Source organism: Drosophila teissieri, chromosome X (genome assembly GCF_016746235.2).
Source record: "Drosophila teissieri strain GT53w chromosome X, Prin_Dtei_1.1, whole genome shotgun sequence".
Lineage (NCBI taxonomy): Eukaryota > Metazoa > Arthropoda > Insecta > Diptera > Drosophilidae > Drosophila > Drosophila teissieri.
Window position 1 is genome coordinate 19,825,759 of NC_053034.1, and position 16,201 is coordinate 19,841,959.

The 16,201-nt window shown below is 45.3% G+C and overlaps 1 protein-coding gene across 1 annotated transcript; it reads left to right on the forward strand.

Moving 5' to 3' along the window:
* The first annotated feature begins 453 nt into the window (after positions 1-453).
* Positions 454-10,769, forward strand: LOC122624428 (small G protein signaling modulator 2). Its single transcript, XM_043803961.1, has 7 exons — positions 454-600; positions 5,464-6,137; positions 6,721-7,444; positions 7,512-7,808; positions 7,923-9,405; positions 9,463-9,740; positions 10,071-10,769. Exons 1-7 carry the CDS (start codon positions 528-530, stop codon positions 10,157-10,159), a joined length of 3,618 nt encoding a protein of 1,205 aa, XP_043659896.1. The 5' UTR covers positions 454-527; the 3' UTR covers positions 10,160-10,769.
* Positions 10,770-16,201: the final 5,432 nt, after the last annotated feature.

Here is a 16,201-nt window from a genome sequence, read left to right on the forward strand (position 1 = left end):
CTGGCGAGCAGAGCGGAAAAGCTGCTGAGTGGCGGAAAAACAACAACTGGCACAATAAGTAACAAAATCAAAAATAAACAAAGGACGACAGGAGCAATAAATATACAAAATAATACTAATTAAACGCTGCGTTAACACACATACACGCAAAAGCGAAAAGCGAAAGAGGATGGAGCAGCCGAAAAGTATGCAGCAAAAATGTGAATAACTACTTCACAACAAAGCAGCAGCATCATCACACACACTCTGTTGTTGTTATATAAGTGTGTGCGTGAGCGGGAGTGTGTGCGTGCGTAGTAGTAAAAATGTAGCAAAACTACAATTGTATCTTAACAAAAGCCAAGTAAAAAAATGAGACAACGAATCTAAGAAAATTTTTGATACAGCAATTTTTGTTAGTAAGCGTAAAAGAAGAAAACACAAAGGAAAGCAAAAGGAAACAAGCAGCTGGCAGAGAGAGAGGAACAATTTGACCCAAGCAAGCAAAAGAGAGCGAGTGAAAGCGCGTCCATCAACCACCAATACAGATGAACATGCTACACAGTTTCAGCGGCGGCGGCGCCGGCAGCGCTGCCAACGCCTCAGGCGACGTCAGCAACGGTGAGTGAGAAACAGTTACTCTTTCCACTTTCCCCCCGTACACTGAGCGACAAAATGGTTACATGGTGCACATAACCTGACAAAAATTGTTGGTCTTGATAACGTTGTTTGTTCTTCGGAAATTTGGAATCCGAGTATAAAAGATCTCTCGTATTTGTATAAAGTTTCCCACCACTGAAAATGAGATGGCTAAATGGATAGAGTTCATAAAAATTGAAAAACTCTTAAGGTATCAAAGAACTATCTAATAACTGACCATTCATTTAATTAAATATTGTAAGGACCTTGACAATTATGTTTACTTGGCATTATTTACGCACCACAATGTTTTGGAAAGTAAAAGCTGTTTTTCCAGTGTTAATATTTTGGCAACAACAAACGTGGCAAATACCAATTACATATAATGCATACACACACATATTTACAAATGCCAAAATGCCAGGACTTTTGTCAGTGTGTGTGTATGTGTGCCTTTTTTTGTTGTATTTGGCTTTGATGCGTAGAAGGTGCGAAAGTGAAATGATTTGGCGTCGTTTCTGCAAGAAAAGCTGGAAGAAGACTAAAATATAGGAGTACAGTGGGACCGCTCTACATGTGCTCAATACATTTTGAGAAATGAATAGGAGTAAATCTTACTTAGGGCTTCTGATGTCTAACCAGTTTTAGAAAAAAGCATTTGCCATAATATTTCCACAATTTAACTTAATTTTAGTGAAATCATTTGGGCAGAGATCGCTGTATGTTGAAAGCTAAGGAAAGCGAAACTTTTCGTAATTGCTTCAATAAAATCGAGAGGGTGGTGTTGTGCGGGGAAAGAAGCGGAATAGATGTGTACACACACATGTGTATTAATTCCATCGCCTTAGAATCAAACTTTCTGAACAATACTTTGCGATTGAGTTAACTTGAGTGCGGCGATACATCATAGAAGTTAGCCGTGAGCTGAAATGGAAATGATTTGCTTTATTTATTAAGAGCGCTTCTGATGGGGCGAACTTTGAGTGAGAGGACACAAATAATGGTAATTGATATCGTTTTTAACTAGCTAGGGGAGGTATAATACAGTACAGCTGCTTTTAATTAACTGGAGTCCAATTAATGTCCTCTTTAGCCCGCCATTGCCAGCAGAAGAGAGAAGAGTCTGCGTTTGGCATTTCAGCGGTAATCACCTTCTGGACTTTTATGCAATTATATATGCCGGAAAGTGAGGCAATCGCTTAATAATTAAAAAGTCAAACGGGAAATGGTGCATCAGACGGCAATCAGGTGGATCGCAGGTAATGCCGCTCTAATTGGCATCGATTGAGTGACGTTCTTGCCACTGACCACCACTGACCATGCGAAATTCAAGTTCACGGCCAATAGGTCAATTTGGCGTTAATCTGCTGTTTGTCTTCGCCTTTCACCCGGCCCTTACCTTTCCGCGCCTGGCTAATTGGCCATATATAGCGTGCCCGTATCGCACATATGTATGTATGTATGTACATACATATGTACCGCATATAGCGACCCTTAGTGCCGGACGGAACCGGTAATTGCATTACGTCGTTCGATGCGATTACGCTCGGTTAGTTCCACGGGCCACGGACCACGCCCCTCAGACCCCCACAGGCTCTCATTTGAAAGCAATCAAATTGCCCGGCAATTAATGTAATCAAAGGAACGCGCTGACTGTCCGGCTTTCTTTTCTCACATTTACCTTTCAGACGGTGTTCATTCAATCGTTAAGAAACTATAGCAGAACTTCACTCCGTTTATCCATTGCCTATGTACATATGTACATCCTTAGATTTAATTATGGACTTAACCATTTCTACAAATTTGTTATTTATAAGTAAATACATTTTTCCCTCAGTGCTCCTTGTGTCTACCAATTATCAAGGCGTTCCAATATTTACGGCATTGAGAACTACAAAAATCGCAGCATATTTAGCAGGGCTGCGTATGAGCAATATTTTATGACGTATACGCACTGTTGCATTTGCTGGATCGCTTAATAATGCAGATATCTCTGATCATTGTGCATTTATGGGTAGTAGTTATTTATCTCAACTGCAATTACAAATTTTTGTAAAAAAGGGATTTAAAAATGTTAGAAAATTCTAAGACTTTAAACATTTAACTGGAATTGTTATAAGTTTTAATATAACTAGCTTAACAATTTAAAAAAGAACAAGGCAATTGCTGTTGAAAAGTCCCTAAGAAATCGTCCTTGCAATCCCATTATTAAATTCCCGGTTTGTTTGTTTGTGCTCTTCTCTGTGCACACACCCACACACACGCACAGATGTTGGCGAACGTGTGTGTAGCGTCTTTTGTTGGGTAACGGTAACAAACATATGTTTGAGCAATATGGCCGCCCTGGCATGGGATTTAATCCTGTGTGTGTGCTTGTGTGTGTAAGGGACCCTCCCCTGTCGTCGTTTTTGTTATTGTGTTACTGGCAAATTAAAGAGCGACTACACACACACACACACACACACATGCAAACTCACACTCACATTCGCCATCCCTCTTTGCAAAAAGAGAGCGTAGGGAAAGTGCGAGAGCGAGCGTCTCATTTGCTATCTCTCTTTGCCCTTCGCCCTGTCATCAGCTGTTTTATGTTGTTCAGGGTCAAGTGCATGCGTGTGCGTGCGCCTGTTTGTGTGTATTGGTAGCGTCGCAGGTGTTGCCCTCTCCCTCTCTCGCCCTTTCGTCCGTCTCGCTCTGTTGTTGTAGGTTGGAATTCAAGGAAGTTTTTTAGCATCGAGTCAAGGTTACTACACACACACACAAACGCACAGCCGCACTCTGCACACGCACACACACACACACACACACGCAGTCTTGTTTATCGCAATGTTTCACTCAAATTGCTGAGGGAATCGAAAATAAACAACTTAGTGCATGTGTCGATGTGCCCGAATGCACTTCGTATTTTCCTGCCGCCTCCTCGCGCATTTCCAATGTGGTTTTTACAGGCAAAGTGCGGTATGTTGGATAGTTTGAATGTTAAGAAAATGTGCTGTACGCATCCGAACCCGAAATGAAGTGACTTTTGTTGATGCATACGTGGTTTCAGATTGGAGCGTTTATTCGAAACGATTTGTTATCGGTGGGCGTTGAAAAAAAGCAAGATCTCTAATGATTTGTAATATTTCTTCGATCTTTTTCACCTACCTACTTAGTTACTTTCAGCCACAATAGAAACAGCATTCGACTTAAATTTGTTAAATGCCTAATAATCTGGGAAGTCCAATAAAAATTTAATTTTCTTTCAAATTCATTTAGATTTTATTTGAATTTAGTTGTGAAACTTCAGCTTGTTTTCCGAAGCTGAAACATTTGAACTGCCCACAGAACTGTTGCAATGTCTTTGGGATGTTCCTTTATCGATTTTGGCACTCCTCGACTCCGGGAACTTAGTCCCGGCTCTCGATTCCTGGCTTCTGAGCTGTGGATCCGAGACATTGTAGGTCCATGTCACGTAGCAGCGTAAATCCTTTATTTCCATTCTAATTAGAAGCGCACCCTGCCTCCGGCCTGCTTCCTGGCTCTTTTCCATTCTCGGCCTGCCCCACTTCGTGGTCGTTTCATCCTATTAGCATATTTGTATATAGAGCGATGCCGGGACTTTCGCGTACATGCGTGTACAGTGCGTGTAGGAATTAAAGGGCTCTAAAGGAGCACAAACGAAACTTGAAGTGTTGTTCACAGATTTTGTTCAATGCGTTTTATTTTAATTTCGGGCGCAACAGGTTACCATGCATGATTTAGCCTGATTTTCTGACAAATGCGCTACAAAACGAACTAATTAAATATGTTTTTTTCTTTTTATTTCTTTAAGATATTTAAGAAACTTAGCTCCTAACTTTCTTGATTAAAAAGTTCACTCGCTAAGCATACGCCGTGTCTTCAGTAATATACAAAGCACTATGATTCACTATAGTCATTAAGTATTACAGCCCAGCAACAGGCTTTACACTACCTCATAATATTTAAAATCAATAATTGCTCTCCTATTATGGTATTAAATTGATGGAAATGTTCTAACATTACGCATACGCACTGTGTTCGGCCTAGCATTTACTTACCAACAGCGATCATTATAACAGTTCGTAAATAATTCAACTCATTATACAGATTTTATATGAATTTTTAATATTTAAAATAGAAATTTGTTTCTTTCATTAAATCGATCAAAAAATGATAAATTACGCATACGCACTGTGTTCGGCGTACATTTATGTACTAATAAATGCTGGTACATGGGGCAGTGAAGCATAGGGACGATTATGTGCACTGAAGCTAACGAAACAAAAAATTGACAGCGATGAGAAAATGATTGACGTCGGTCGGTGGACTCCAAAAGCAAACGCAATCCCAGACGAGTTGGGGGCAGGTTATTGGACATTGGGCACTGAACACTGAACACTGAACACAGGGATGTGGAATGTGGGAACTTGTGGGTAGGCTAATGCCAAGCAAAGGGAGGGTTCCATGGGGCAACACTGCGGCATGTACAATCAATCAAAGCACATTTATGGGGCCTCCGTTACGAGTGCTCTGTGGGGAGGTAAAAAGTGGGAGTGGAAGTGTCATGTCGGTCGTTAGGAGAGGTCCTGGGATTAACAATAACCGCACGAAGGTAAATATGTAATTTCCCATTTGGTGGCCAAAATGCCCCTCTTCTCTGGCAACCCTTTGCCTCTCGACTTCCTTCGTTTAGACTTTATTTATTTTAGGTGTTCTCAGTTTAAAACCAAGGATTCCTTTTACAAGTGTGAGCAATTGTTGCCAAACAATTTTGCTTATAGTCTGAGATCAGCAGATTTTACGATCCTAACTGAAATATCGAATTCCTTGCTTTCTATTATTCAGCGGAAACCGAACTGAAGGAGCGGCTGATAGCCAGCGTGAAGAAGGAGGTGAAGCAGCTGATGGAGGAGGCGGTGACCAAGAAGTACGTCCACGAGGAGAGCAGCTCGGTGACCTCGTTGTGCGGCGCCGTGGAGGCCTGCCTGAGCCACGGCCTGCGCAGAAGAGCTCTGGGATTGTTCAAGACCTCGTCGACGACGGCGCTGATCCAGAAGATAGCCAAGATCTGCCCGGAGGCGGACTACGTGAGCCGCCGGCTCCTCGAGCTGGAACTCGCGCAGGAGTCGCACGCGGTGAGCGGCAAACGATCTTCCTCCAGCAGCGACAGCATCATCAAGCCCAAGCTCCTGAGCAAGGGCAGCGGGAGCAGCAATTCGGTGACCACCATCAACACGGTCTCCAATGGCGCGGGAGCTGGACCTGGAGGAGGGGTGGGGGCCAATGCTCCGCTGGTCAAGTACCTGTGGATCCGACTGGCCCTGCACGAGAAACGGCTGGCCAAGATCATCGAGCACCTGGTCAGCAACGCCAACAGCTACTACGATCGTGAGGCGCTGGTCGCCGATCCCGACTACGGCTCCATCCTGAGCTCCCTGCTGGTGGGTCCGTGTGCCCTCGAGTTCACCCGGGCCAAGACTGCCGACCACTACTGGTCCGATCCCTGTGCCGACGAGCTGGTGAGTGTGCTCCTCCCGAAAGTGACAATGAAGTACGCATGCTAAAATAATTTGTATAATTTGTACTCTACATGGTATACGAGACTTCGTTATGAGTGTGTAATAGCCAGAAGGAAATGTCCTCGACCGTATAGAGCTTATATTATATAATCACTAACCAAGTCCGATTACATGTTTGTCCGGATAAACGTCGAAGTTTGGCGAACTATAAAGGGCCCATTTGGACTACTGTATTAATTATTGCATTGTATTAAATGTTTGTATATAAAAGAATTAAGGGTTGACTAAAAGTCTAATGGAAAATTATCCTATAAAAGATAGCACGTAGTGCACATTAGCTGAGTAAGGGGTATCTAATAGTCACGATCCCCTTGCAGTTAGGTAAGGCAGGGCAGTTAGGTAACTGGCATCAGCATCAGTCGATTTAGCCATCCGTCTGTTTCAATACCGCCAACAACCACCTAGATCGGTCAACCATATCCGGTACCATTCATGGAAAGGATTGGCTTTTGATGAATTGAATTAGGGTATAAGTAGCCACCCGAAAATAGATATTTATTTCTTTGTAATCTCCGCATCGCAGGTGCAGCGCCACAGAATCAGCTCGGGCAACCGGACGCCACCCACCACCCACCGGCCGATCATCAACTTCAAGCGCAGCCTGCACACCAGCTCGGAGGACACGAGCAGTGGCTCCTTCAAGGCCTGCTCGCCGGCGAGCGTGGCCAAGGACTACGTGGAATCGCTGCACCAGAACTCGCGCACCACGCTGCTCTACGGCAAGAACAACGTGCTGGTGCTGCCCAAGGACGTGTCCGAGCCCATGCCGGGATACCTCAGTCTGCACCAGAGCATCCAGTCGCTGACGATCAAGTGGACGCCCAACCAGCTGATGAATGGCTACAACGACGGCGACGGCGGCGACAAGAGCTTTTACTGGAGCTACGCCCTCAACATCAACGTGGACGAGATTGTCTATGTGCACTGTCACCAGAATCGCGGCGGCGACACCGGCGGCACCATCATCCTGGTGGGCCAGGACGGCGTCCAGCGGCCGCCCATTCACTTTCCTGAAGGCGGACACCTGCAGGCGTTCCTCAGCTGCCTGGAAACGGGTCTCCTGCCACATGGTCAGCTGGATCCGCCGCTCTGGTCGCAGCGCGGCATTGGCAAGCTGTTCCCTTGGCCCAAGAGCGTGAGGCGACACATCCTGCCCTCCGTGATGGAGGCCGGCGGCTCCCTGGCCGACGAGACGCCCATCGACTATGTGTTCCGTGTGGTCAGCAAGTGCCAGCACGAGGAGTTCTGTAAGAGCAGTTTAACCCATTCGAATGCACTGGGTCTCCTAATGAAAGCCTGTGCTGTACTTTTCAGTGGCCAGCCACCCCATCCTGGAGCTGGGACGATCCAGTCCGCGGCGGAAGCACCTCGGCAGCTGCTCCACCACCGGCAGCAGCGACTGCTCCAGCAAAAGCCTCTCCATCGACCAGAGCAGCTGCGAAACGCCGCTGATCCAGGCCAGCCAGAGCACCAGCATCGAGCTGGTGTGCTCCACGATGCGCCGGCAGATCATCTCCAGGGCCTTCTACGGCTGGCTGGCCTACTGTCGCCACCTCTCCACGGTCCGCACCCACTTATCCGGGCTGGTCAACGGCCGCATCATGCCTGATCGTGAGTTGTTCGATTTTTAAAATAGTCTACTTTGTCTGGATTAGATTATGTATCTGTCAGGTATTCCTTTTTATAGCTAGATATTTTATAAAATGTTATTTCATCCACCTCCAGTGGCCGCGGACGAGGAGGGTCTGACCCGTGAAAAGTGGCTGGCGATGCACGAGGATGGGGTAATCAGCGGCGACTTGGAGCTCTATCGACTCGTTTACTTCGGCGGCGTGGAGCCGGAGCTGCGCAAGGAGGTGTGGCCCTACCTTTTGGGGCATTACGCCTTCGGCTCCACGCCGGAGGAGCGGAAAAAGCAGGACGAGACCTGCAAGCACTACTACGAGACGACGATGAGCGAGTGGCTGGCTGTGGAGGCCATCGTGCGTCAGCGGGAAAAGGAGAAGACGGCCCTGGCCGTGGCCAAATTGAGTGCTGAGCAGGCGCGTCTAGCGGCCAATGCCGCTAGCTCCTCGAATCCCCACCAGAAACTCACCAACGGCAGCCAACACTTGCAGCTTGCTCATGGGAACGGCGAGGAAGATCAGGAGCAGCTGGTCCTGGACGAGGGCGAGAATGATGTCTTCGATGACAATGACTTTTCGGACATTTCCGATCCTGGTGATCTGTTTGATGAGCCGGAATTGGGCCAGGAGGCCGAGGAGCAGGAGCAGGAACGTAACCCCGAGGATGAGGTCTTTGAAAAACAGGAGGATCGGGAGAACCTGGGAAATCAGCAGGACCAGGAGGATCAGGAGGACCAGGAGGACGGTGATCAACGCGAGATGCCGCGACTCAGCGAGCAACTTGTTCTGGAGTTCCAAAACATAGACAATATGGAACCATTACGTCTGCAGGAGAACTGCTTTGCCGATTCCGAGACCGAAAACGATCTGGGATTGGGTCTGGATGGCAGCGGCAATATCCTGATGCTGAGCATCAAGAGCTCCCCATCGACGAGCAGCTATGAGACGGTGGGCAACGAGTTCGTCGACATGGCGGAGGCCAAGCTGGAGGAGGAGGAGACCCCTGGGCAGCTAAGCAAGTTCCACAGCGCCGACGACGTGAGGCTGGACAACCAGGATGAGGAGGAATCATCGCAGCCAGCCACTGCGGTTATTATAACAGAGGCGGCTTCGCTGGACGCCCTGGACGACGATCCCACCGAGGAGTTTACCTCGAGGAAGACCAGCCTGATGTCGCCCCTCAACGAGGACATCACGGTGGTCGCCTCGCTGGATGCTCTGCAGGAGCCCAAGTCCGCCTGCGTCTCGCCGGCCAGCTCGAACGGAGGTGTCTACAGCGTGGAGCTGCTGGAGCAGTTCGGGCTGAATCTGCACCGGATCGAGAAGGACGTGCAGCGGTGCGACAGGAACTACTGGTACTTCGCCAACGAGAACCTGGACAAGCTGCGCAACGTGATCTCTACGTACGTGTGGGAGCACCTGGACGTGGGCTACATGCAGGGCATGTGCGACCTGGTCGCTCCCCTCCTGGTCATCTTCGACGACGAGTCGCTCAGCTACAGCTGCTTCTGCAAGCTCATGGAGCGCATGATCGAGAACTTTCCCAGCGGCGGAGCCATGGACATGCACTTTGCCAACATGAGGTGAGTGCTTAATGGCCAAGATTTGAGTCAGTCGGACTAATCCCCCACTTCGCACAGGTCCCTCATCCAGATCCTCGACTCGGAGATGTACGACCTGATGGACTCGAACGGCGACTACACGCACTTCTACTTCTGCTACAGGTGGTTCCTGCTCGACTTCAAGAGGGAGCTCGTCTACGACGACGTCTTCGCCACCTGGGAGGTCATCTGGGCGGCCAAGCACATCGCCTCCGGCCACTTCGTCCTCTTCCTGGCCCTGGCCCTGCTGGAGACCTATCGCGACATCATCCTCTCGAACAGCATGGACTTCACCGACGTCATCAAGTTCTTCAATGGTAATGGTTTACAAATTCTAAGACTTAAAAGTAATCAGGAAAAGGAAATAGTAGTTAAAATAAACTAAATAGCTAAACGGTTAATTATGAAATATATTTATGATATGTAATAAACCTAGTAGTTAATCCTGCAAAAGGAGCATCCTCATTCCGAAAATCCTAGTAACGTCTTTACATTTTACGAAACTGCTTGCAATTAAATTGCAAATACAAATTCGTTTATTGTAAAAACAGAAAAGTTGCGCGAAAAGTTCGGAAAAAGGGTGCCCGTTGTGTAATTTTCCTCTTACCTTGAATTGCGATAAATCTGTGTTTTCACGATCCTTGCAGAAATGGCGGAGCGCCACAACGCCCAGTCGATCCTGCAGCTGTCCAGGAGCCTGGTCCTCCAGCTTCAGACCATCATCGAGAACAAGTAGACGGGGAGGGACGAATCGTCAGCCATCCGTAAACCATCGTCAGTTCCTGGAGACCTCAGTTGCCGATCAGTATTGAGCATGCGACGTACTATGTTGTTAGCACCTAGAAACTAGAATCGTAGAATCGCAGTTAGAGAGCGCTTAGGGGTATATAGCCAACCACAAAGCGTGAGCATACCACATACCCACTAACGTATACCCTACAACATATATACATAACATATAACATATAACGCATAACAAATAGCGCATAACATATAACATATAACATATATGACATACCTGCACCCTAGAGATTGCAATTAGCTGAGGATCTCGCTGTGGTTTTTTGGGAGGCCTCCCGTAATCCGCAATGGTTTTTTTTTGGAAACGGCTGGGAATCGCTTAAAGAAATTTAACACAATTAAGGAAATTGTAGTGACCTGAAAAACACAAGAAGGAAAATCAAGTGGAAATCGAACAACGTAAAAGATAAACTATTTATACTTATACAATATACATGGATATACCGATTATATTATACACAGGCAGTGGCATATTTATACGTTTTGTATATTCGAGAGAACCAGGAGTGGATCACGTACATATATGGATATTGTATTAGATATCGTCTATATATGGCAATGCTGTGCGGCTGCGACTGCGGCCAACTGTTGTTAATGTTATGTTATCGCTTTGGCTAATAATTAGATATATTATTATATACGAGTATACACCTGTATTCAACGACATTCGGGGGAGCGCCATGAAAGTTATGGGAAACTGAAACCACTTGAAACCACGATTCACATATTTTGAGGCACCCGAGGGGTATCGGCAATAAGTAGAGTTTCAGAAAGAAAAGCGAAGTCGAGGGCATCGTTTTAGGAGATTTGACGGCACCCCCGAATCGAACTGCAATTGTTGTTAGTTATGTTTTCTTCTGCTTTTCATTTGTAGCTGCAAGCGCTGAGAAGAAATTTTGTACTCGAGTTGCCCGACAGGTGGATCCTGGGGCTATATCTCTATAGGTAAATCGAACACTTACCACACGAAACTGTTACGAAATTGTTGTTGATGGCTGCGAAGCGTTGAGTTTGTTTGTGCGACCCAATATGTGTAAAGATATATATTTAACGAATATTATAATATTTATACAAGCATTAACCCGAAGCATAGTTATAGAGAGCGGAATGTGTTAGCCGTGTATTGTTATAATCGAACCCGATTCGTTGCTATTCTCAGGCGAACTACCTAGTTTCCATTTTCCAATTTCCAATTTCCGGTTTTCAAATTCGGTTTCGGTTTCGGTTTCGGTTACAGTTTTCGTTGTTTTTTGGTAAGTGCAGGCGCACCAAAAATCCCTCCACTGGGCTTATATACAACCTACATATATTATATAGAACTATTTAGAGCGCAAACACTTTGTGTGGAATCTGAGTTAATGCGAGTAGCACGCTTTTTGTGTATGGAAAAAAGTCGAAAACGAAAAACCAAAAAAATACTTCATGTGATTTCTTGTTGCTTCTTTGAATATCGATATTTTTGTAAGCGCTACAACGTATATATGAATATATATACCTTACGAAACAAAACGAGATGGTGGGCAACAGAGAGAGGGAGAGATAGAGAGAAAGAGACGGGGATCTGAAGCAAGAAAGAGAGATAAGATATATTTTACACTTGGCTGGGGCAACAGGCAGGGTATGGAAAGTCAGTAAAGTCCAACCAGAACTTCGGCCACTCTTTTGATACACATATTCGACAGAAGATCTGCAAATCCACCACGACGAAGTAGGAATAACTAAAACCCGAAGAGCAAGGCAGGAACTCTCGCTATATTGTATCGTATTCAAGCTAAGCTACACATACATATACATATACAAAAATATATGTATATATATATATATTTATACCCGTCTGTGTAGAGACGCCACCTATAGAACCCGAGCATATAGAGTATTACGTTACCCACGATTGTAACCACATATAGCATACGCATGAATACTACGAATATTTTATGTTCCAAGTGAAACCATATAAAAGCCCAAAAAAATACAAATAACTGATCAATGTATAATTTACCGAAACCATGTCGATGAAAACCAAATAAAAGGAATTATGTAAAATGTTTACAAGAAATCTACCTGCCCACTTTCTGACAGAGGGATAATAAAACGGACGGACAAACGGACGGACAGACGGACGGACAGACGGACGGACAAACGGACGGACAAACGGACGGACAAACGGACGGACAAACGGACGGGCAGACGGACGGACAAAAGGACGGACAAACGGATGGACAGGCGGACGGGTTGTCATCATGACTAAACATAAATATACTTCATAGGGTAACTCTTTCAGTAACGGGTATGCAAAATGAATTCATTGGTATTTTATAATAAATGTTATAAAAAACATTTAAAAAATTTTAAATTTGTAAAACAAGTTTAAATTTCAATAACTATATATCATTTAAAATCTAAAAGTATTGGTTCGCTAATACGTGACTTCTAATTTTTGAGATAGCTGTACTAAGTTTTTGTTAGGATTATCATAAAGGGTAGTTTAAAAGTTTATAAATGCAAAGTCCCCTTCATATTTGCCAAGCCCCCCGGAGAGCTAATGGTCGATTTCGTCCTGTTGGCTTCAGTAATGGAAGCATAACTATTTCTGCTGCACAGCTGGATGGCGAAAAAATGCTGGCCAGAATTCCCGCTTGAGCAGCATGGAAAATCGCTTTCGCCTGCACCTGAGACCGGGGCTGGGGGAAATTTCGGTACACACGAATCCGCAGTGAGTAGGTTATGTTAAGCACTCCAGTGGTGCTGGTGCAGGCTGGCTTAGGGTGGTTAGGGGTGGCACAGGGTGGTGCAGGGCGGCGCAGGGCGGTGCAGGGCGGAAGGTTGCGGGTTACATGGCCAAGGCGCAAACTCAATGCGAAGCAACAGCGGGCCACGAGTTACACCGAAATGTTTTCATCCAAATTTGGGGCAGACTTGTGTGCATGGATGGGGCTTTCTTCTAAGAACGTGGCAGGAGGGAGCGGAGTTTCCAGAATTTTTGGGGCAGGGGGCCGTTTGGTGGTGCGGCACTCAGCAGGGAATTCTGGCATGCTGTCCTGTTGCTTGTGGCTGGATTTTGCGCCACACAGGCAGCGACTTCGACGTCAGCAAACTGCCAGCTTACATACACACAGCAGCGGTCGTAAAAATAGTTAAGTATTGCGACTTGATGCAACCTTATACATATTTGGGGTCAGGATGCATTTCTTTATCTGTAACAAGTTAGGAATTTTCCTTTTTTGTTATGTTTTTTTAAGTTTTATTAAGTCAAAAGTTCTCAGGGCCAGGAAACCGGTCTGCATATAAAAAATACATATCTTTAAAAGAGAATGACTCTCTCAAAGGGAACAGCAACGGTTATACAAATAGTGTGAGGAAAAAACTGATTACCATATTCCAGTAGCAGGCAAAAGAAACCATAAAGGGAAACTAGGAAAAGATTTATCTGTAACTGCAATTTTGACCTCCATCGTGGGCGTGTGTGTATGTGTGTAGCAAAAAGCTTCCTAAAGAAAAGTAACGGGAAAGTTTCGATTGTGAGAGGATGAGTTGTGAGCGGGGTGCGGAGACTTAAGCTTCGTTGTGTTACTGTTTATGTTGCTGTGAAACATGTTGCCGGCGTGCGTGTTGCAGCTGTAAATGTTGCTAGCGCTGTTGTTGGTTTTGCTGTTGCTGTTGGTACTGTAATTTTTCCATGCAACAGTTTTTTAAAAAAAAATTGAGAGAGCTTCCCGACTATCAGATACCCGTTACTCAGCTAGTGGATGTGCGTTCGAGAAATATCAACATTTCTCTGGAATATCGATAGAAATTGGGGGAAAAAAACAAATAATAAAATAAATAAAAATTGGAAAAGTGTTCATAGCTATGGGCGTAAGAGTTTTGGATGGTTTGTAGGCGTTAGAATGGGCGTGGCTAAAGTGTTTTTGGTATACCGATAGAAATTGGAAGACAAGCAATAATACGAAAAAAAACAGACCTTTTTTTAAAATTGTGGGCGTGGCCGGTTTGTAGTCGTTGGAAATATACATTTTCAAGAGCAATATAAAACTGAAAAAATATCAAAACATTTTCCAAAAGTGTGGGCATGTTAGTTTTGGGCGGTTTGTGGGCATTAAAAGGGATGGGGCAACATGGGTCAACAATTTTGGATGTGTAATACAAGATCTCTATATCCTTCTAGGATTAAAGTTGAAAACAAACTGTTATTACCAACATTGTTCATTAATGTAAGGTACGCAAAAGGGTTTGAACTATTTTATAAAAGCAAGGATCTTGATTATATTTTGCACAGCAAGTTGATTGAAAACCATAATAACAGTCAATACCTTGTAGTTGTGTGGTAGATGTGGGATTTTTCAAAGGGTCCTGCTGTAATTGTTGCCGAAGTGGCTTGGACTGATGTTGCGCGCGCTCAGCCTCATGCTGCTGCCGCCGATGTTGCCACATTCCCTTTCGGCTTTCATTTCGATTTCAGTTTCAGTTCCCGCTTCAGTTTCGCTGCGGAGTTGGTCGCGTGCACACGACGCGCATTTCCTGGGAAAACACACGACTTGCTGCCGAGAGTCTGGTCCTAATTTCACTTTTTTTTTTGGTTTTCTACCAAAAGTGGGTTCAGTTGGTCAGTGAGTCAGTGCGTCAGAGTGCCCAGGAGTCGTCCGATGGGCGAGCGGGAGGCGAAACTCCTTGCCCCACCCCCAGCGGCGGCAGCCAAATTATTTATAAAGGACAACAGCAACTAGTTGGGCAAGCGAAAAGGGACGCAAGCGTGGAAAATACAGGAGGAAAAGCGAGGAAAGCGGTGAAAGCGGAGAAAGCGCAGAAAGCGAGGCAATCGCACGCTGCCATAGGCGACACTTTGCGCTCTGCTGGCGTCGGTCGGCGTACGCAAAATACGCAAAACAAATACAAACACAAATACAAAATACAAGTACGAGCACAAATACAAATACAATTTTTCGAAATACATTTTACGCGCGCGTGAAGAGGAACGGAATTACGGCGAAAAGCTTCGGGCAATCTCCGCAAGCCCAAACACACGCCCACGCGCAGCCAGAAACGCCACAATACGATACGATACGATACTACGAGATACGCTGCGAAATGGTGCAAGGCAATGCAGGTAATAACAGTGATCGACCCCAAAAAAAACCGAAAAAAAAACCAAAAAATTTCCAAAACCCACAAGAACCTGGGTGGTCCATATAACACCTTCTCGCATTTTTCAGTCGCTCCAAAAATGCGCTAAAAAGTGTTGCTCTCACTGGAACCCTGAATGTTTGGTGCGAAACACAAGTTTAAGGGCGGGTACATCAACATGTTGTGAATGAATATTATGAAGTGGAAAGATACAAGTGAAATGCTCCTGGTAGCTCGAAATATTGTAAACAGGGCCAACGTGGCGTATGACAGATATATTTTGCGGACATTGTTTTTGCCCAAGCACAAGACGCAATTTGAATTTATAGAGATTGGTATTCAATTGCAGCTTGTTTTCTTTCCAAAAATGTAATAAATTCGAAACAAGCAGCAATTAAGCGTAGAACTCATAGGACAAACTCTGAGTTGAATTGTGCAGAACTGCGGCAAATGAAAAGCGTTCACTTCGTAACAAGTGTATTGGGAAATCACACATTCATTCTTAGAGTTTTCCAGTAGCTCCAGAACCATCCTTCTGTCATTGATGACTACCTTTTCCGCAACACAAATGGTAATTAACCTCAAACTGAGCGATACACCCTGGTGCTGCCTGTGCACACGTGCACATCTGCAGACTCAGGTGAATTCTGCATTCGTGCATCGCTATTCATATTTCATGGATTCGAGAAATGCGAGACTTTCGTGACTCCGCCTGCTCGCAGCGGCAAAAGCGATGCAAGCCTCATGCAAATTGAAGTATGTATAGGTAGCCAGGTATTATTCATCCAGGTGTGCACGACTTGTGCAGCTCTTCTCAGGTGGGTGGTGGTTGATGGTCGTGCTGCATTTTCCGGTA

Coding starts and splice junctions, on each gene's coding strand:
- LOC122624428 (XM_043803961.1), top strand. CDS start 528: ATGAACATGCTACACAGTTTCAGCGGCGGCGGCGCCGGCAGCGCTGCC. Junction 601..5,463: donor CTCAGGCGACGTCAGCAACG/GTGAGTGAGAAA, acceptor TCTATTATTCAG/CGGAAACCGAACTGAAGGAG. Junction 7,445..7,511: donor GTGCCAGCACGAGGAGTTCT/GTAAGAGCAGTT, acceptor TGTACTTTTCAG/TGGCCAGCCACCCCATCCTG.